Raw genomic sequence first — 22,779 nt, forward strand, 5'->3', positions numbered from 1 at the left:
TGCTTTCGGTGATGCTACGCGGACCGCACTTCGGGTGGGCAATGGGGGGTCTGCATCGTTGGTCACCACTCCAAGTACGTAAGACAGCATATCTGAAATGAAAAATTGATAGAGGAAAAGAAGAAAAAAGAGCTAGCGGAAGCTTGGAGAGTGGAGAAGATTGTCCTGGCGGCGGCGTGGACGGCCTCCCTCGAATCGCTGCGGGCGCACATTTCCGACACGATGGTGTCCATCGTTACTCGGTAATGGCACCGTTGCTGCATTTCATTCCGGACCCGATCTACACCGTGGACAGCGAAACAGCACGTGTTCTACGTCCTCCACGGCGTCCTCGCACTCGGGGCAGTTGAGAGAGCCATCCAGGATGGCTGAGGCCTGAGCGCAAGAACCTGTGCCCCGTGAGATGCTGGGTGAGGAAAACGTCGACTTCCCCATGCTTGCGGCCGGCCCAGAGATTAATGTCTGGAATCAGCCTCCTCGTCTTCAATCCTGGTGCTCCTGGTTGCCCTGCACCCGTTGTCCACTGACCAGCGCCTCTCCTCCCGTTGCCGCTTTCGTATGTCCGATTGAACATCACCACTCGCTACCTTTTCGTCGTGATAGTGGATATCCTCCTGCATGAGGAGGACTACGCTTATTCGGCATCAGGCAGGTCAAGGCATTCGTGAACCGTGAAGCCTTATTGACCACCCTTTCAAGATCCAGCTGTGGTGCTGTTTGCGGCAAAGGTCCACTACCAGGTACTTCAGCTTTTCCGTGGATTGAATCGAGTGACCGCCCGCTTGAAGCTCTCCGAGCTGCGGGACATGATGCGTACAAAATATAATGAATGCGGTCTTTTGGTGGGCAAGTTCCAAACCGACTCCTTGCAACCACCGCTCGATGCTCTCCATGTTAGCCGTCGCTAAAGCGCTGAACTGTGCGGTGGTCCTTCCCAAAAATGTGAAGACCACATCGTCAGCAAAGCCGATGATGTCCGCCCGTAGTCCTTCGAGCGGCAAGCGGAGTAGGTCGTCGTTCATGACGTTCCAAAGTGTTGGTCCTAGAACCGAACCCTGAGGAACGTCAGCAGATACTGTCCTCGACACTACTCCTTCATCCTTATCGTAGTAGAGCGTTCGGCCAACAAAATAGTTCCGCAGAAACGCCTGCAAATAAGGCGGAGTGTTTTTACGCTGCAGAGCTTGGCCGATCGCTGTCCAGTTTGCCGAATTAAAGGCATTCCAGACGTCCACCGTTACCACCGCACTGAGACGATCCCCCTTTCACTTCTTGTCCAGAGCGATTTTCCCGTTATCCATCACCCGAGTAATGGCATCCACGGCTGAACGCCCTTTACGGAAACTGTATTGCGTTCCGATAGTCCCCCAGTGGACTCCAGGTGGGTTGTCACCCTCCGCTGAATTAACTGCTCCAAAATTTTCCCCAACACACTCAGCTAACAAATGGGCCGGTATGACGAGGGCTCCCCAGATGGTTTCCCCGACTTGATAAGTAGCACCAGTTGTTGCCGCTGCCATGCGTCGGGGAAAGTGCTAGCCTCCAGAAGCTGCTTGTAACTTTTGGAAAAAATGGCAGAAAAAGGGGGAATGTTATGTTGGGAATGTTATCATCCTCCGGAGCTTTCTTGGGATTGAGTGAGCGTGCAATCTCCTTCAACTCTTCCGCTAACCCCTGCTACGAGACAGGATGCTGCGGATCCCCACCAACTACCGTCTCGGGCCACTTCATCGGGGGACGCTCGGGAAAGAGCTCATTCACGATGAATTGGAGCTTATTAGCATCCCGTTCCATCGGAACCCGAGCTCCCTCCCACTGCTGCTTACGGATTTCATGCCATGAAAATAGCTGCGCAACCGCTCAATCTCGGACGTTCACCAATGAACTGGAAGCCGGCCCTGTCGCTTTGGGGGTTGTCTAGGCATGGCACCATCGCAGGCCACCGTGATGGCCTGGGTCAGCTCTTCTGCCGTAGCATTGTGCCCAAAAATGTCCTGGCCCTCAAGATTTCTACGAACAAATCCTTGTCGAAGAATCTTGTGGACGACCTTCCCCCATTCACCATTCGCATGTCTCGGAGCCCTGCCGACCACAAACTTGATAGTATTGTGGTCACTGATGTTGTCGTCACACACGCGCCAATTATTGTCCCCTATCAAGGACGCGCTGCAAAAGTACACGTCGGAACCCACGGGTGGTAGGTAAACGGAGCAGAAAACAATGTCCCCCATCTCGACCACAACGAAGTCCTCGCGTTGGTTGTCAATGATGGGCTGAATAGGATATTCCCCAACTGAAACCACTGCTACACGACCAGTGGCATCGATTACCCAATCACTGTGTTATTTCTCGGCACCCTATAAGGGTCCAAGATAATTAAAAAATCACAACCCTCGGCACGAGCACCTTGCAGAAGTAAGTCTTGTGCTGTTTGGTCATGATTGAGGTTCTGTTGGAACACTCTAATCATGATTGGGCTGTGGGGTCACCTTTCCAAAGAAACGGTAACTGCGCTGGTCCAGCAAGTGCCCGATTGCATCCTGGTCCTGGCATCCCAAGCACTTTCGCTCCCTAGTACACGGTCCCTCGTGCTTGTCAAATTTCGTTATACCTAGGAGAGGAACTCCTAAACCCAGTTGGCCCAAACTCTTAACGTTTGTGTTGGTCTTGGCGTTAAGCTCGTCAGCTCGTCCTTCCTCACATACCGGGCTAAAACTATGTCTGAGCATCTTGCTCTCTCTCTCCCTTTCTCTCTCTCTCTCTCTCTCTCTCTCTCTCTCTCTCTCTCTCCGCATCACTCTAACAATTCAACGTGAAAGTATTCACCTGGAAAAAACAGATTGCCAGGAAATATCTGTTTTTCACTCTCTGGGAGTTTTCCATCCACCTTCACCTGGCAAGTGACATTGGTCATAGTCATTATAACTAACATTATCAGTTTCCGGGATTTCAAACGATTAATTAAAATATTTACAAGTGTTAAAAAAGTAGTTTGAACTGTTTAAATACTTTTTTTTGGTAAAAAAACGAAAAGAATAATGAGGTGTGTCCAGTACACTGATGTACACAAAGGTTATAGGTTATATTCGACCGCATGTCCTCGGCGCGGAACAGTGTGTTCGAGAAATGTGCCGCAGATTCAGCATTGCATGCGATGAATTCAGGTATCATCAACGTTTCCAAGCATCATACCACAGTCTTGGCTAAGACAGATTCAGGAAGGGGTCCCGCGGTCTTGAGATAAATTGTGAAACCCTGTATTAAAAATTACCCTTAAAAATTGCTTTCAAACCTTAAATAAAGTAAGAGTAACTATGTTAGTTTATTAAAGTGAGAAAAACTAACGACGGCTCGGGTCTTAGAACAAGTTTTGAGTGCCTGAGAAACTTTAATGAGTGATTGAGAATGTTTTCTCAGCTTAAGTAATTCCCAAGGCCCCGCGGTTTTGTTTACTGATTTTTGCATTGAAATCTCCCAGGATGATCGTGAGATCATGCTTAGCACTGCTTACCACGCCTATTATGCTCACCGCTCTCTAACCGCGGCATCTCTTGTAGTACTACGCGGTCCATGCTGAGTGTGGTTAGGGCATATGTAATTGTTTCAAGGTTCCGACTCTGCAAAGAGTCCGTACTTCCATGAGCCCATTTTAAGCTGCGAATCCAGAAGGATAGCGTGGGGTCGACATCATTAAGCCTGTTTCCAGTATTCCTGTTTCTTTCTGTAGTCACTTGGTATATCGGACAGGGCAGAGACTGGCCCCGCGCCCCTAGTGCCTCTGGAAGGACCTCGTGACAGTTTTGTTAAACATCGGGTTGTCCCCTCGACGTTGAAACACTTAGTTTCCCATACGTATGCCTACTACCCTCCTGATTCGCCATGTGTAACCATCCGCCTAAGGGGCTGGAATAGGTCCGTGTTCTCAAGTTTGGAGCTTGGGATGGCATATGTAACAATCAATATGCACAATCAAATAAATTATCCCAATGGTAGCAACTTTCATTCGATGACGTTCGTTGATGGAAAGAGTGCTCTTAAATTTGGATATTCATATTGATTTTTCATGTTTCATTCCATATTCCGAGGTTTTTAATACGTTTAATTTATAAGCATTCTTACTAATTATACAACATGGTCACACATTTTAACTTCAATATATGCAAACCAATGACAATACGGCTATATACGGCGTGCCGTAATAATGGAATAAACAAATATGCAAACCAATACTTCAAAGATGTTTGCAAACGGTTACATCGAACAGAGTGTCTCATGACCAAAAGGTAAAGATAAACGGATATAAAAGTAAACGATAGAGTAGACAATTCAATTAATTCTTTAACTCCAACAAACAAAAGAAAAACTATTTTAGTACTGCTCAAACACCATTATAAATTAAATCTACAAAATCGAGCACGAAGTTATTTTGTGATTGCAACCATGTTTAAGATTACGTTAAAAAAACTTACCCCCAAAAAATACATGTCAACAAAAGCATCGACCATGAACAGACCAAATTCGTACTGTCTATTTATTTAGCGAACACATTTCACTGCGGTTCTGCTGTCCTTCGTTTTAAGTTGTTTCCTCCCTTTTTTTCTCTTTGGACTATAAATATATTAACGTTTATTTACAAATATTAGTTGTTGTTGTTTTTTTTGTTGTAATTTTTGTTGCAGAATTTTTCTCCATTTTTTCCTTTTTTAGATTTTGTCGTTAGCTTTCTTTTATCCACGTTTGTTTTTATTTTCTTCTATTCTCAATTTCACAACCATTATGTAATGAAAACTTGCTGGGAAGCATAAATTATGATTATCTTATTCATTTCTGTGTGTGTTTTGTTCGCTTTTGTTTTTTTTTGCCGTGTATTATCGTGTTGTGTTTCGTATTTTTCCTTTTTGGTTTCATTTTCGGTGTATTTCGATTTAAGTGTAAATGTGTGTCTGTATGTGTTTCTTTTTTGCGTGTGCGCGCCCGCCCTGACTGACGTCGCGGACTAGACTCCTAGTTTGTGTGTTTACTCATGTTTACAATAGAATGGCACAACAATTATTTTTTCTTGTTTTTCCTACGTGTACTTTTTTCCGTCCGTCCAATCGCTTTATGCCTACTTATTCTCTTGTTGATGTTGCAGTTTTCATTATTGTGTGAGTGTGTAGCGGAAATCTTTTACACACCGTTTTTAGTACAACGAGAAGCATTTCTACCGTTCTTACATTTCCTGATCGTACTGATTTGCGGTTTGTTTGCCATGGAACGCAAAATTACACAGATATTTCGAGTCAATCTAAAAGCTTCAGCACGGAAGACGCAATAATCGTTAAGTTATAATCGACACAATTTTGTACCATCATCTTCTTTATAATCGACTTAGTTAAAAAATGGCAACAAACAAAATGAAAGAAGCAAAGAATTGGAAGAATTGGTTTTACGAAGGTTTTGCTGAGTTAGTAACAGAACTGTGCAAAACTAGCATTGCAATCTATATATGTTGCTGACGGGAAGCTCAAACTCCTCACCTCTGTGACCTCTGTAAACTGAAAGATGGTTGCGCATTTAGCCCCGATTATGTTGCCAATTTGTTCACAACGGCTTCAACAGTATCTGCCGCTAATGGGATCGTTTTGGAGTTTTCGGTTTTTAAGTTTGCTTCGAACCATTCTCACACCGGAGCAGAGGAAGCTGTGTAAGAACGGCGCATTCGGTGGCGTCTCCCACAACGTATTGATTGCAATAATATCATCAACCCTAAACTACTCCATGCAATGCATCTTATCCGAGTGCCGTTTGCTTAAATTTTACATCTTCGCACTGCGCTGACTGTCACAACTTGCACCGTGGACGAAAACAGTTAGACTTTTTGTTTCTTTTTGAAGAAGTCGCTTCGATGAATATTTTACACGTTTAAGCTGAAGATCGGCCCGTCGCTCCGAACTCCTTAGCAACGGGCTCATGTTGCATGTTTGTAAGTGTTTGTTTGCTTGCTTGCTTGTTGTTCTTCAGTTGCTCTTCCTACACGACGTAATTGCTTATTTAACCTTGCTATCTTCTTTGTTTAAGTTTTCTTACTGCTGGATTGCTCTTTTCTGTAATTCTAACAACTATGACGTGAAATAACTATGAAAAATCCTCGACTTTTTATTACACACTCTAAATTTGCTAGCGCTCCTTCCTTTTGCTTCTTTACTCATACACACACACATACAAACATACATACACACACACATACTAATATGTGCGTCTGTTTACGCTTCATTTATTACATGTTGCGTGTTATGTTGCTTGTTCTAACCATCTGAGTTCTTAATTGCAGTTGTTAAATTTGTGGCCGTTCCCCTTTCGGAGAGTGGGGCCAACATTTTGCTTATCCCTTGCTAATAAGCTGTATTACGATGTGGAAGAAAGATTTGCTATGAGTTGTTGCTTGTATTTCTCTCTCTCTCTCTTTCTCTCTCTCTCTCTCTCTCTCTCTCTCTCTCTCTATCTCTCTCTTCTTTTGTGTACCTTCGGGTGTGTATTGATTTGCTAGTGAGTGTACCGGTTCGCTTACTTCTTCACTAAACAATAACTTTGCACAGCTTTACGCTTGGTTTACTTTTACCTAGCGATAATAACGTAACTAAATCCTAGTTTCACGTGACGTAGACACAGTTTGCGGTTGCACAGTTTCAGCTATGTAAAGTTAAGTGTTTCTGTTGTATTGTTTGCGTTAGCGGTTTTTGCTTTGCTGCTTTTGCATACGTTGGTGGTGCCATTTCGGGTTTGTTTTGTGTTTTGATTCGCTGTTTAAGTTTTCGATTTCATTGTTTTGATTTGCTACAATTACACTTAAATAGACGTTAAAGGAGACGAAAAAACTCACTCATCAGTTTCGTTATTGTAAGTAGGACTGTTTCTGTTTTCGTTAATCAATTCATTTGATTTTGTTTTGCTTGTTTGACTGCTTTGCTATTAAATTCCTTGTTCGCGTTATTTAAACTATTCTTCTTCTTTATAATTTTCCTGCATATACCCAGTTTGCCATTGGATGACTTTAATTAATTCTGTACGTTCATTTGTCCTATCTTTTTTTCTTTCTTTCTTTCACTTTCTCTCTCTCTCTCTCTCTTTCTCTCTCTCTCTCTCCATCTTTCTTTTTCTCTCTGTATCTTTTCGTCACATTTTGTCGTGTGTCTTTTTTGATTGTTTTTTTCCTCAATACGCATTTGCGTTGTTTTCCATTGTCTTTAGAAAGCTCCTTGAAGTGTGTATACGTTATCCTCTCATCATTGTCTGGCTCTGTATATGCTTTGTAATAGATGTTCGGAAGTGCAGCAGGCATATTTAATTCCCCACTTTCCATGCAATTATAAAACAGTGCGTTTCGCGACGACATATACATGGGCTGTTTGTTTTGTATGGTCGCCATACTTGTAGTGGGTGTACTCTGATCCGGTCTGTTGTAGCGGTCGTACCGTAATTTTGCGTTTATGTTGCTGCTCTGCCGTGGTTATTATGTTACCATATTTCTCTGATATGTCTATTTGTCTTTAGAACCTATCAGTTACCGTACGTCCATCTATTATGTGGTGAGAGCAAAACATAGCAATCGAAGTCGCAGCAGCAATTAAGTTTGCGTAATACGAGCTAGCGAAAACAAACAAAATTGTATAACAAGAACACAACAATATTTGTTCGCTACCTCCTTGACGAAAAACGGTAAAACAATTTGCACAACAGTACTGTTGAATCGCACATCTTTTCGTGTGGTTGTGTGGTTGCTTTTCCTTACTCATGCGGTACATTCGCTTCCGTTGGTTTGTCTTCGTCGGAATCGAGCGATAGACAGTTCCGCAAGAAATCCTCCATCGACCGGTACACATGCTCGATCACACCCGTAAGATCGTGACCCTCGTCGGCGTAGCTCTGAAAGGTAAAATGACAATGATAACGGTTAGTTATGTTTGTGCGCAGACAGAGTAAGCAGTAAGCAAGTTCAGGAGAAAGATCTAGTAAGTAAAAGATTGCACAAGATGCAAAAGAAAAAAGATGATCAAACTAGTTTGTGAGTTGAATCGCGTTCAACAGTACTAGACTATTGTGGTTCTGGTGTTTTTGGCAAACTGAGTTGAAATAGTAAAACATGCTCGTTGTGTATGCTTATTGAATTCCATTGTGTTTCTGGTTGCCGGTTGTTTAGACTTTTCAAGCAAATCGTTTCACTATTTTAAAAGCTGTAGAATCTTCTGCAGTGAAACGCAATATTGGGTTTGTCAAGGTTTTTGAGTATTATTTAAAGATTTCCTTAATATTTGTATGTTACTGATTTGTGTTTATTTTCCTAATTATTTATTATGTAGAGTATGAAATGTCATTTGTTTTTGCGTAACCTAGATGCTACTAAAAAATGGGTAAATAGATTCTATATTTGAAAACAAAACATAACTCGCTAAACCAAACTCATTCAAACTAGGGAAGCAAGAATAAGCGCAACAAACTATTAGAAGAAAACCCAATTGCTACAAACAAATAAAAGCTAGCGCAATGCCACCTAATAAATCACTACCAAAGGTAAATCAAACACAATTCCGGAATCGAAAAAAACTTGTGGCACTTCAAAAAGCAAGTAAAGAGTAATTATTTCAGGAGGACAGAACTGGTAAACGTTTGCTAATCAAAACCAAAAAAAAAACATATAACTGAAAAGAACCAAAAAAGGACACTAAATGTAATCAGTCGAATAGCTGCCGGTGAGCATTGAGCGAACTAGGTTCATCGTACTAGTGAAAATGTTGGCCAATTATCTAGTAACGCTATCTGTTTGTTGATTGTAATGTTATCACTGTTTACGTATTTGGACTAATGCTTTCATAAAAGGTAACGAAATCTATGCAATCGGTTTTGTTCACCTGCACCAGCATTCGGGAACACAATTACGATGTCCTGTCTTTTTTCCGGGCAATAAATTTCGAAGAAGGCAGTGCTTGCATTACAAATAGAAGGGGGATCTCGTATGCTGTAGAATGTTTGTCATTGCACTCTCGGTAGCTCGGATCAATGTTTGGTTTTTGAATGCCGTTAAAGCATGGTTTGGTTAAAGACTTTCGGTCGTATGGTTGCGCCTTTTATTAGTACCGATTAGCGATTCGTCGGTTAGTTAACTGTCGGATGCTTAAGCAGTTACACTTACCAAGTATCGGAATATCGTCCCGGACTCGGACAGGGAACGAGCGAGCTGGATACCGTGCTGGTACGGTGCAGTTACGTCGGCTAGGCCGTGTATCAAAAAGTACGAATAAGACGGTATCTGGCGTCCCTTTTGCGTTGCGTCCGCCTCGACGTACGCTTTATAGTTTTCGGCCGGCACTCCAAGGATGCGCTCGGTAAAGATGGAATCTGCGCAGCGGAAGAGTATATCGAACATTACCAATCAAATCGGTATGCCCAACCTAGTGACGACGAGAGAAATACTTACTATAGTACAGCCAGTCAGTAACGGGCGATACCGAGATACCGCATTTGAAGACATGCTGCTGTGAACCGAGAATCATGGCTGTGACGTAGCCACCGTAGCCCCAGCCCCACACCCCAACGCGGGTTTCGTCGAGGAATTTGAGCGTGTCCAGAAGGTATCTATTGGAAAGATCGATTTGTTTAACAACATTGCACCACTTCTGTGTGTGTGCGTGTTTACGTGCTAACACTTACCGCAACACTGCAATTTGATCCTGCACCTCAACACCTCCCAGATGACGGTACAGCGCTTGTTTGCCTTGCCCTCGAGCACCACGCACATCCAACCGTATGTACACCACATCGTTGTGGCTGGACATGTACGTACCCCAGTCGATCTTAAACTCTTCCGACACGGACGTCGAGCCGGGCTTACCGTTCCTAAAAGATAAAAATGGGATGACCGTGCCAACCACGTTAGTTTCGTTTGAGGAGCCGCTCTAAAGACGTGTAATTCTCCATACTTACACCTCAACCAGCACTGGAAAAGCGGCATCACGTAGCTCCTCACGCCAGCTCGGAGGTAGTAGCAACTGTACTGCTGCCCTCGTCCCATGCGGCAACGGAATCTCAAAGGAGCGTTGCGACGGCAGCGCCAGCTCCTGAAGTTTGCTCGCGTAGAACGGTCTCGTGTCGTACAGGACCCGCATCAGTTTGTGATTATGAGCGGCATGTACCACTACGGCAGGCAAAGCGTCAAACACACAGACAACTCACTTAATTATTCACGACCGAGGGGGAGCACACGCGTGGTACACGATACTCACCAGCCAATGGAAGACCGGGACCTTTACATTCGAGAATGTAGTACGATATCCCGATGTGTTGCGAAACGTACGGCTGTGAGCTGACAAATGCGTCAAAGAACGAACAGTTGCTGTAGTAGTAACGGCTACCCCAAAGGACATCGCTAAGATCACACGTGATGCACGTCGGTTCCGTTCTGGTGGTAGGATGCGCAAGTTAAAATATGAAAAGCGTTTTTAGAACATTGCCAGTAGCAGGCTCGCCTGGACTGGTCAGTCACCCCCCACAGCGGACAGTACCTTCTCACTTCTTCGCTGACGGGATCCTTCACCACGTACAGATGCTGCTGGCCGGGCTTTTTCCCGTGCGTACCCAAATAATAGACCAGGTGGTTTACCGTGTCCCAGGCAAGTATCCGGATCACCTAAAAAAGCGAACGCAAACGCAGTGGTTCGATTGATTAGAATTCACACATCGACTACGTCGTCACCAACGCGTATCTCTCAATGCGTACCTCATAGCGACCGTGGGAAATCACAGCCATCCGCTGTTGCGTGATTGTGATGTGCTTGATGTGGGTGAAATGCTCCGTTCCCGTCTCCTGGATGCCCGCCATAAACAGGAAGCTGTCCCCATCGGGTGAGAATATCGGATGAGGTAATATATCCAGCCATTCGTTTTCTGGCGCCCGCTCCGTATGATGCTGCACAGAATGGAACGGAGAGCAAGTTGTGCGTCGTTAGGCTGCCATTTAATCGTTTCACTAGACAATGGCCAAAGGGGTTCTACCCTACCCCTAAACGCCCCAAAACGATGCCTTTCGATACTCACCTCGACACACTTCCACGTAGGGCTGAAGCAGGAGGAAACGACCGTAATGTTTTGCGAGCGGGTCATCCATACCACCGACACGTGTTCGTTCAGGTTGCCTACCCAGCTAGCTGATATAAGATAGTGTTCTCTGTGGACGTCGCGCAAGGGAAGAAATACGAATATTAATGGACTCAAACAAGCGTATAGCTAGCTTTGTGCTAGTGTGTATACACGCGCGCGTGTGGGTGTGTGTAGTCATTTTAATTGCGAAATGGGGCCCCACAGATACTTACTGTCCTTCGAGAGCAGCTGGACGGATTACTTCCCATTTTCGTATATTGCTTACATTACTTATATCCATCACCCACAGCGAAACTTCCGGATTGACCGAGCCCGGCGTTGGATAGCGTATAGTTTTCGACACGGGGAAAAGCTCACGGTTGCCTTCGCCGCTGGCCGCAATTACGGTGTTTGACGTGAACCAAGGAAAAGTCATCATGCCAACTCGCGAGTCGTTAAACGTGGCGTACATGAGGTGCGTGCCATCTACTGAGGTCCATAAAGCACTAAAAGACTCAAAAATCTCCTCTGCACGGGACGCGGGATTGGGCACGAAAGGAAAATGAGGGGAAAAGTTATTGCGATTGAAGTACTTTTACTTAGGGGGTTTAGCAAGCCCTACCTTGATATAACCAGTCAGGTACACCATTATAGACTCTGTTCTCTTCTCCAGTGAAAGTTAAGCGATAAACCTCTTCGTCTGATGGTGATTGTCTCAAGTATATATCGTTCTCGGCCACTATTATCATGGCGGTAGTATTGCCGGCCCAGGAGGCATGCTGCAGGCGGGCCCGTTGAACCTTGGGGGATTCTTTCAATCGTACCGGCATATGATGGCTGCAAGATGTGTGTAATAGCATCAATTTAAGTCATTCTTTCAGGTGGTTCACTTCAACTCAAGAGATTGCAAATGGATACGATGGGGCAAGAAAATTGAAAGGATGGGAGTGAACATACGACAAACATTTATTGTTTGAGTCCCGTTCTGCATCATCTTAGTTCAGTAAATGCGACATAAATGAATTGGGTGAATGATTGTTTTGATGTGTTACGTAGAGATTTGTGGAGCAAGAATATGGCTACCTCATGGGTAAGATTGTGGATTTTTTTTTTTGCAAACATAGGGTTAGTGGAATAGTGTATAAATAATGAAAACAGCATAAAACTAACAAACGCTAGATTTATACTTACTCATTCGATACGTCATATACAGTATACAAAGCCGTGAAAGATAACCTATGATGCTGGAAGTGGAAAGAGACAAGCATTTGATGATAGAAGTAAACACCACTCACCAATCTTCCCTTCACTGAAGAAATGGTGGTATTTCGGAACCTACCTTCTTTACATTGTGCTTAAACAAAACATACTTCAAATCATGAGAACAGTGGTAGCCTTTAACGTTAATTTGTCTCTGTTGGGAAAGGGGAAAAGCAAGTGTTAGCACATAATATGCGCAAACGAGTCAACAAATTGCGCTAAGAACCCCTATCGCGTCTTACCATAGTATGATTTGTTACTAGCGTGGCTACACTGTTGGTGGCAGTGTCGAAAACAGCAAGGCCTCCATCATCCGCCTGGAATACAAATTTCTGATTGTTGATCCACACCGACGGTAGCCTCTGAGGCGTTATATCTTTCTGCAGAAACTCGTCCAACTTCATACGCCTGCCCGACCAGTAGAGCAGCTCGTCAACATAGCTACGATCAGGTACGATACGAATCGATCAGGTTATGTTGTCCTACCATCCCCGAAAGTGTCTCTGGTATTCTTACCCAAGCAGATATATCGCCGTTATTATACCGGTTATGACAAATCCTATCACTAGCAGCGAAAACACAATGCTTCTCCAATTGTGTCCTTCGGCAGGAAATAGATCCTGCAAGCGAGAAAAAGATCCGCGGGTCGCGGGTTTCGTATTGTAAAAAATACAATAGACTTACTTTTAAACGTCAGTGTGCCGTACCTGCTCTTCCTTCTGTTTCGGATCGGCCACCTGCAACGTTTCATCTGGCGGCAGGCGCCACGATCCTCCGCCGCCCCCGGCCCGATCTGTATGCACATTTGCGTGCATTACAGAATTCCGAGGTGCTATAGTTTCGAAAACCCGCCACGATTTCTTCTTGCTTTGGTTTGATCGTCTTTGATTTCAGTCCTGTCGTACATTTATAAATTCTTCTTTATTCCTACCGATTTGGTGACGCTGTAACGAGCAAGTGAGATGGGGGGGGAGGGTTAAATGGATAGCTAAGAATCAGTTATATAGGCCGCCACAAAAGCAAATTAAACAGCAATTCCGAGCGTCAAACAACAAAAATGACTAAATTATTCGAACTCGTTGTTTTTTTTATGTTTGCTCAAAAATGATTCAACCAATGTTATAAATGGAATATTGCACCTGTTTGCGGATTTTTGGATCGACGCCATCGAAGTAAAGCCGTTTTGGCAAAGATCTCCACTCCGAATTTAAGTAGGGGTTTAATGCAACAAAAAGGTGTCCTTCATCTTCATTCTTGTACAACTGTGGGACATTCCCCTTCTGTTTAGTCCCACATGAGTTGGACCGAAGGTAATACTGTATTGCCCGCTTTAATCGATACTATTATTCAATTGATTACGTTAACTATTTGTGCAAATTGGATTTATTGGCCTCACTGTATTGTTGCCTCAGAAACCTCAGCAGCACTTGATTAAATACTGGTGTATTAATACATAGACAAAATTCAGTCGTTTTTTCATATAAATCAAATTTTTAATATTTTCCGGAAGTTCTTGAAATGTATCCTCTCTTTCCATCTTCTTGTTCGTAATGTTTCCAAGATATTGTGGTAATCCTTGATACCGAAGCTACTCAGGCAGCAGAAAAGACGATGGAATATTAACATAATTAACACAATATACCACCTCCACGGCTATCCAGGATACGGATACTTAAGGTGATAAAGTGAGGAAATGAATGAACATCGTAGTTTCGATGGGATTTGTTTATAACAGTGTACGGCAGAATGTCCCGCGCAACAAAACTTAGGTGAAACTAATGAACTAACACACTCACACACACATACACACAACTTGCACGAACACTTTATGCTGACCATTCACAGTATCACACACGTGCTCACGCAACACTACACTAGCGGGAGGTCAACCCGAAAGGTCTTGTTTTCATAGCACCTCCACTGCCACTGGCCCTGGTGGCCGAAATACACCACGAGTAAAATTCTTTACATAATATCAGTTCTGCCGACGGCAGTTCGGCATTTCCGGCCGTATATCTTGTCAAAAAGAACAAAAAAAAGTTCGCTCCTGGTGATGATAATCTCTACAGTTTGTAGGGAGTTGGACTGATACCTTGGAAAAGCTCCAATCATTGCTTGAAATTACGAATCCTACCCAGGCAACAACCTTTTGTCCTAGCTTTCTGGTGCAGTGGCTTTCTTTCTGTAACTGTACGTTGAATATAAAGAACATAGACATAACATTGGATCAAGGATGATTTTTTTTACAATTTTTGGAAATTTCTTATACGATGGATATTGTAACTACGGATCTACCACGAGGAGGCATATTTGACTCAATTGTTTCGCTTCTGGCGCACTCGGGACTGGCTCCGTTTCCGTAATACCTGATTTTGCTCCACTTCGGATACGGCCCCAGAGAGCCTTCAATAGGACTGGTAGTCCCGTCCGTCCCTTCGTTTTTTGTTACATTCGTAATTTATTGCCTGATTACCGTTACTACGGCTAAACGTTGCCGAAGGCAAATAGGTAGGAACAGCCAAATTCCCACACACTCACACACACCCACACACATACACAAACACGAACATCGGCATATCGGATAAGAATGGGGTGGAAAAATAATTAAAACTAAAATAGAACCATTCCCATATCGAAAACACCGTCCGCACCAGCCCGTTGGACACTCGCTGTGGCTATCGCGCATAGCTCCCTTCCGTTCGCGATCAGGATTTATGCGCTCTGCGTGTTATAAAGAGCGGAGAAAAGCGTAAGAGAGGCGACGCTAACGAGTGATAGCGGACCTCCATCGGTAGCATCGGTGCCAAATAGATAAATCCAAGGGGAGGCCCGCACTTACACACACACACGCGTCAAAGGGACACTAACGAGAGGGAGTCAATCGCGCCACGGAAAACTACACTTAATTTCACCCATCCAAGTGGTCGGTGGTTCAAGAACACAAGAACTTCGCACCTGTCATGTATATACTCGAACGGCGGACTCAATCTCACTGTCGCGCCGTGCATGTCCATTTCGTTTGGAAAGTAGCTTTTTTTTTCTTTGGTTCCTTCCCCCCCCCCCACATTTTCATCTAGGACAAAACGCGTTCGGCATTTTCGCATGATACCTCGATGCACCCTTCCTTCCACCTTCTCCATCACATTCTCTAGAGTCGCTATACTTAATCCATTCGCTCTCTCTGTCTCTCTCTCTGTATGTTCCCACACTGCGTGGTAGGCAGGAGCAGGATGGGTGAAAAATGCTGAAGAACACTAGAAGCGCCAGACCTGCGCAGTGCCGCGGAGTAAACCGACCCCAGCACGCCGAGAGGGAGCTGCGACCGAGAACCGGGATATCCGTGGGACACCTCGCTCCCGCAGTTACAAGCACAAGCTTTTTCTCCGCACGGTTAGCACCACACAAACACTCTCTTTCTCTCTATCTCCAGCCTTGGCCGCTCTCACACTGCACTGGAAAATCGTAGTATCCTTTTTTGCTTCCTGTGTGTATGTGTCATCCGTACCGTGTTTCGTAGGCTCATTTTCACTCCCAAGATCTCCCGTTTCGGGGGTTCTCTCTTCTCCGTGCGCCTCCGTCACGCACCTTCACTCCGTCGCATTCGCGCACATACGTAAATGGGGCTTTTTTGGTGAGAGGAGGAGTAGGATGAGGTGAAGGATTTCTTTTCGATTACCGCAACACCAAGCGGAGACCCTGGCGGAACCAGATTTTCCGTTTTCTGCTGCTACAAATTTTCCCAACATCCAGCATTCACAGCACTTTTTCGGCAAAGCGCTGCCTTCTTGCAAAGCCCGATATTTTTGCTAAAGAGCAAACTACACACTTTTGCACACTGCACATTGCGCCAACACCAGGGGAAGATCCGTCCTTGCCAGATAGGATCGATGTTGGAAAATTTTGGGAGCTCACTTTTTTGTTCTCTCTTTTCGTTTGCATTTAATTTTTTTACCTTTCACACAAGCACACAGCCAACGATTGTTAGACCACCATGTCGCTACCATCGAAGCAGAACTGACCGATGGTTTGTGCCATCCAATCCTCCGGGTACGACGACGACGACGACGCGGACGTTCTACTACCGACCAACCGATGGCCCGGACCACGACGAAGTACACCAGGTCTTCCCTTGCCAAAAAGGCCAGCGACGCGACTAACGCTACTACTGACGCGCAACAAACAGCACGGCGGGCCCTTTTGCCTCCTCACTCGGCTGAGTGCTGCTGCCACACTGGCTGCTGAGATGGATGGATGATGGTGAGAAAATTTTCCCACCACTTCGGCCCCAGCAACCATCCCCCCCCTCTCCCTTCCGTCCGCTTCCCTTCCCTTCCGTCCATCCCCCTGGCGCACCTACCCACCCTATCAGCCCAGCGCTGACTCCTGTCACATCCCGGGCACACACGTACACACAGACACCCTGACACACACACGTGTGCGCGCGCGCACACACTTTGACACATGGACTGTGCGGACGCGGTTTTCCTCACCCCGGCTTCCTTTTCGCGAACGGGGTAAAGCGGGCGAGCGTTGTTGTGAACGGTTTTAAAATTGTCGCATCGCGGTCGCCCGCCCTGTGTGACGACACCAACCAAGCAAAAGCGGCCGCGGCGCGTCTGTTTTTATAAATGTTGTGATTTTTCTCTCTCTCTCCTCCTTTTCGCTCATTTTGATTGCTACAACTGCCATTAGGTCACACTCCAAATAGTGTTAGAGGCGCGAATGACGGTATCTAGGCGATGTGGGGGGCTGCCACCCCAATTCCCCTCGCCCGGTCCGGTTCTAAAAATATCGCCGTGACTCATCACGATCCGATGACTTTCGTGCAGATTAGGCGCTTGATGATCTATTTTCTATGACACTCTTATTTTTTAAATACCTTCACCCTATCTATCCACCCGGCTCCACGTCCGGTAGGGTTCTTGTTTTTTGCCCATTATACCATCGGAAAAAATCAATGCTTCAAAACGCGTCAAAGAATTGTGACCGTTTCGTTCTGCGACACATCATAGCGTTCTGGTCGTTTCATTTGTAACGGCGAAATGATAAAATTAGAACCACCCTAGCCGAGTGCTGCCTGTGCTGGCATACAAACGGGCAGAGGGGCGAATGGCGAATGTATTATGGTCTGCAGTCATTATTCGTTTGTCCCCACACGCCACATACATTGATTTCCTTAAGCTGGACACCTTGGAAAAGTTATGGCATAAAGCAACTTGCCCAGCACACCCACCCCCACCCCCTGTTAGTAGCTACGTTCCACCCATCCATCTAGCGTGCTTTGTGCAGGTCACGCTGCAGAGAAAATGACCACCGTGTGGGGGGATCGCGATCCACAATTCCACGCGAACCCGTGCCCTTCTTCCTGTTAATGGTACTGCGACACTCGTATTGTTTGCGTGGATTTTTACCCAAAATGGGGACGGCACCCTCCTATAAACGGGACATAAACTATCCACACATAGTGTATGGAGTTTGAAAGCTTCCGTTTTGGGGAGGGGCGGGGTTTGAAAATGTTCCTGATGTACTTGTATCAATAAACAACATTGGCCGCGTGTTCACGACCGATGCCACGTGTTTGGTAAGGATTTGAAATGATGGAAACGTTGCGCAACGGTTTTTTTAAATGCTATAGTAAACATTACTCCTCAACGGACCGCGCCTCAAGGTTAGTTGAACGCTCGATTGTTGGTTGAAAGTTTAATTTAAAAACTTGAGTTTATATGTAAAAACCAGTTATTCTGACAAAAAAATCACATAAATCTCATGGGCTATTGAGAAAAATGTCAAAGTTTGTATGTAAAAACCAGTTTTTTTTAAATCAAACATCTCATAGGCTATTAGGAAAAATGTCAATTTTTTATTGTCGTGGAAAAAACCATGCCCAACACATTTAATAGTTGGCAGGGAATCGTAGTTCGACCAGTGAGTTCAGACTGTAGTTGGTATTTTTCCATACGAAATAGAAAATAAGTAACACCATAGCATGCGTTTAAGATTTTGAAATTAATTGTAACTATCATCTATCGAATATCCAGCCAAAAACCAAAAACCACCAACTACGTCATCTATCGTTATTTTCAATATACGTCGTGGTAGATCATCGTCTTTCTTCTGACTTTGTGGACAGTTGTTTGGACCACTTATCGAAACACTTTTTCACACATCGCTGAGGATAATGTTGAGCTATACTTACTTACTTATCAGGCGCTACAACCGATTTGCGGTCTTGGCCTGCCTCAGGACTGTCCGAAACCGCTCACGGTTTCGCGCCTTCGTCTTCCAATCCGTTATACGGACCTTAACGGTGTCACCTCAGTTTGGGCCTACCACGCCTCCTCTGTCCTTGTTGATGGCCTAAAAATACATAACGGGCTGGGTCGCCCGTTTCCGTGCGTACAACATGGCCAGTCCATCGGAGCCTGGCGAGCTTGATACGCTGCACGACAGTGAGGTCGTCGAACATCTCGCATAGCCCGTCGTTATAACGGCTCCTTCATTATCCTTCCACACATACGGAGCCAAGAATCCGTAACTATGCTCTTGTACAATATTAGGCTTGATATCGTGAAAAATCACTGAAAACATAAATGTAAAAAGGTGCGAAGCTTATGAGGTCCCCTGATAGTCGGGCAACCGGTATTCCTTATCCAAATGTTCGCTTAGCTTCACAATAGCGAATATTATGGAGTTGAATAGTCTGATTTTTGCATGCAACACAACCCATGACTATACTAATCAATATGTGAAGACGGTATCCCTATACACAATTTAAACAAAGCTATCCAGGAAGGCTCAAATTTACCACATATCTAGTGTAGTGCATAACAAAAAATAGATGTATAAAATTAAGTATGACCGTTAATGCAAACACTTTCTCAGCAAAAAAAACAAACAAACAAAAATTAAAAAAAATGCATGTTACCAAAAACAGAAAACTGTATTATTCTTCTCCTTACCTTTCAAAACACTCAAGACTAAGTGGGCGTTGGATTGTTTATAAGCAAAATGGTATCCATTGTATGGATGTAAACTAAACAAAAAGCATCCAAGCTATTGCTGGAAAGTAACGTTAATCAGCCGTAACTAGAAATTTTATTATTGAAATTTTTACCTGTGATTTTTAATATTCATGTTAGCAGGATAAAAAGGAAAACGCAGAACATTAGTAAGCCACCTTTTTAATAAAAGCAGCATTCAATACTTTAAGGAGTAATAGTGAACATCTCACTCTTAACCAGAAATAAAATGGAGCCACTTGATTTCTGGGCTTAGCATCCACATCCAATCTTCGAAGGAAAAGCAACCATCAAGGAGGCCCTACGACTAAGAAAAAAAAGAGTCTAAGACATATGGCCTGCACGAGAAACTCGATACGTAACAATATTCAACTTCTGCTTTTTTACCTTATTTGGCGTCTTGACTATTAATGGCTTATTGATTTATCCAAAGCAAAATAGTTATTCCTATGTTTAAGGGTCTCAAATCATGTGGGATTTAAACCCATGACCGTCATGTTGCTATTAGGTCGCTCAAGTCGACGATCAATTTTTATTATGTTCTCTCTCTCTCTCTCTCTCTCTCTCTTTCTCTCTCTCTCTCTCTCTCTCTCTCTATCTCTCTATCTCTCTATATCTCTCTATATCTCTCTATCTCTCTCTATCTCTCTATCTCTCTCTATCTCTATCTCTCTCTCTCTCGCGCTCTCTCTCGCTCTCTCTCTCTCTTGTTTGCCTGCTCACGATAGAGCACGTCGATGTGATATGGTCAACTATCATTCTCCAGGATGTTCGGTCCCTGGTTGCAGCCTGCCATCCATGTAGACATCCGATCTCCGACAGGTCTCGCTTCACTTGATCCAGCCATCGAGTTCGCTGTGCTCCCCTGCGCCTGATGCTGAACTGGGGATCGCTGTCGAACACCTTCTTGGTGGGGCATGAGTTCAGCATCCTCATAACATGCCCCAACCATCATATCCTGCCAGCCTTTGTCACTGTCAGGATGCTCGGTTTGCAGTACAGCGCAGCTAGCTCGTAGTTCATCCTTCTCCTCCACACTCCATGCTCGAACACACCGCCAAAGATGGTCCGGAGGACGCATCGCTCAAACACGCCCAGAGCGTTTGCATCCTCCGCTCGGATGGTCCAGGACTCGTGTCCGTAGAGGACCACCGGGCGAATCAATGTGCGTTATATCTCACGATATATCTCGATCTTGAATCAAACCACAGTGAGATTCGAACGTTTCTGACGTTCGATACTCTTACCTTGCACTGCACCCCATTCATGGTCTAGTTAAAAAATTTCGTGAATGTTAAAAAAAAAACACGCATTGTTGGTACTTCTAAGGGAATGCTGACGAGAAGTCATGGTGCGTAAGGATTTTGTGTGAGCGTAGGAGCGGATTAACAAGGGCTCTCGTTAGTGGCTATCTCGTAATACAGTCGTCAACTCGAACGGCTTGGATCGATGACAAAACTGTACTTTACTTCCCTATGCATCTTTGCAGAAGAGCACCTCTGAAACGGACTCTGAAACTCATCGTTTTAATGTATGGAATTCACCGACCTCCTTCTGTTGTACATTCCGTTGTCCAGGATCCATTAGCATCAATTCTTAATGGCATCCTTTCGGGCGGGGACCCTCAGCATGCTCCGATATATGGTGTGCTTGCCAACGGGTCCTTCGTCCATGGTTCTTATCCACATGTCACGTTCGGGACTATCCCTCGCCCCTGGAACACGGTTGGCTAGTCGTGGAACTCCGCTACGATGCACACTGTATCTTGACATCTTTTTAACAGAATGCTCTTCACAGTCATTGCTTTTTAAGCAACTCTCAATACAATTCCCTTGAAATAGTTGCTGCTGCAAAAACCATCTGATCCTTCACGATTCGCCAACCGCTTAAGTCAGAAAGAACATCTTCATGCTTCTTCATGGATACCAAGTTTATCTCTAAACTCGGGACGAACAAAACATCGTTGAGGGCCACTCTTAATGTGTTATCCTCTCGAGACAGTTCTCGACACAATCCAATTCCTTCAGTCCTCGTCGCAGTGCCATCGGCTAAAATAACGTTCTGGTACGTTCTGGACGTTGCGTCAGAATCATAAACAATTCTTCCATCTCAAATATATAATGCTCGATATCCTTACTATCAGCATAACGCTTTTTACATTTTTTTTGTTAAATCGACACCTTCGAAGTCAATGTGGCCTTTTCGTAATGTCATCGCGCTGACCATCGTGTTGCCCGCTCCATCGCTTGTCACATACTGCCTTAAATCTGCTTGGATGAGGACGAATTCGACCTTCGTCTTCCAGACATTGTAATTTTCTAACTTGCTGTTGGGATATTGAACAGTAAACTTGAAATGCCGTCGGGGTCCCTTCAATTATCAGTCACAGGCTCTAAAATTTTTGCTGACTGGGGGGGGGGGATGATTCACCAGCCTCGGGACCCCAACGGCCATCCTTCCGGGGCCCTTGTCGCTAGTACTCTGTTCGTACGGCATACTATACGGGCCTAAATCGGCCCCTAAATCCGACCGCCTAGTCCGCCTACCGTTAGATCCGCCACTGGTCAAATGACCCTACTAAGAATTGCTCTGTAGTTCATAGAGTAAATCACTTAAAACTTAGTAATTTTTTACTATTAGGCAGATGCTTTACATACATCGAGAGCATAATAGATGTGTGTATTACCTATTAACTATGTATCTTCAAATTAATCTACGATACGCGTAAGCACGACTTACTCACATGCCCATCGTGGGTTCAGTCCTCGTTAGGACTATTCCTCCGTAGCAAGGACTGACTATCCGGCTGCGTGGTACTAAATACAGAGTAAGTCTCAAATGCCTGCATGTATAGGCCGGCATGACCGCGAATGTGTCTTTCCACTTGAAAAGCATTGTCCCACTTTACAACGTCAACCGCGATGTAGTAGAGGAGCTGTTATCTTTAAATTGTGTTAATTTTGGAACCATAACAACAATGGAACGTGCAACCGCTGTAGATTATCATTGGAATCACGAATTATAAACAAAATATTTGTAGAAGAACGAACTACAAACTTTATACGATGGCTATTGCGATGCAGGAAATTTCCTCCTCCAGGAATGTAAAGAAATACAGATGAAACAGATCGAATCGACATGACCTGTCGGTGCTAGTGTATATCTGTAAGGATGAGATGTTTGTTGATGAAATTACTAGATCCAGTGGCAGAGACATTAAGTACCAGTGATACTTGTGTTGCTATCTCTCTGTCACTCAGATACGTATCAAACGCATAAATGGGCTTACATATCGATAATCAGGTAGATTGATTGCACGCGGTCTGATGCAATTGAATTTTTAATACTTTTGTTCAATGTTTTTCGTAAAATCATTTTAGTTCTGGTT

General features: G+C 44.4%; 1 protein-coding gene across 6 annotated transcripts; it reads right to left on the reverse strand.

Annotated features, from left to right (window-relative positions):
• Window positions 1-4,517: 4,517 nt before the first annotated feature.
• On the reverse strand, window positions 4,518-16,609 carry LOC120897415 (dipeptidyl peptidase 4). 6 transcript variants are annotated; one of them, XM_040302299.1, is made up of 17 exons: window positions 16,325-16,609; window positions 13,080-13,316; window positions 12,889-12,992; window positions 12,615-12,813; window positions 12,452-12,526; window positions 12,304-12,356; window positions 11,735-11,949; window positions 11,346-11,640; window positions 11,071-11,200; window positions 10,754-10,942; window positions 10,539-10,663; window positions 10,260-10,435; window positions 9,961-10,171; window positions 9,688-9,873; window positions 9,455-9,612; window positions 9,170-9,375; window positions 4,518-7,905 (listed from the first exon to the last, which is right to left on the reverse strand). In XM_040302299.1, the coding sequence occupies exons 2-17, from the start codon at window positions 13,185-13,187 to the stop codon at window positions 7,768-7,770; spliced, it is 2,568 nt and encodes an 855-aa protein (XP_040158233.1). In that variant the 5' UTR covers window positions 13,188-13,316; window positions 16,325-16,609; the 3' UTR covers window positions 4,518-7,767. The 6 variants fall into 6 exon arrangements, with proteins under 6 accessions (XP_040158233.1, XP_040158227.1, XP_040158231.1 ...); XM_040302293.1 differs by lacking the exon at window positions 4,518-7,905 and adding an exon at window positions 7,943-9,101; XM_040302297.1 differs by lacking the exons at window positions 4,518-7,905; window positions 16,325-16,609 and adding exons at window positions 7,943-9,101; window positions 15,328-15,349.
• Between the last annotated feature and the right edge of the window lie 6,170 nt (window positions 16,610-22,779).

This window comes from Anopheles arabiensis, chromosome 2, assembly GCF_016920715.1.
Source record: "Anopheles arabiensis isolate DONGOLA chromosome 2, AaraD3, whole genome shotgun sequence".
NCBI lineage: Eukaryota > Metazoa > Arthropoda > Insecta > Diptera > Culicidae > Anopheles > Anopheles arabiensis.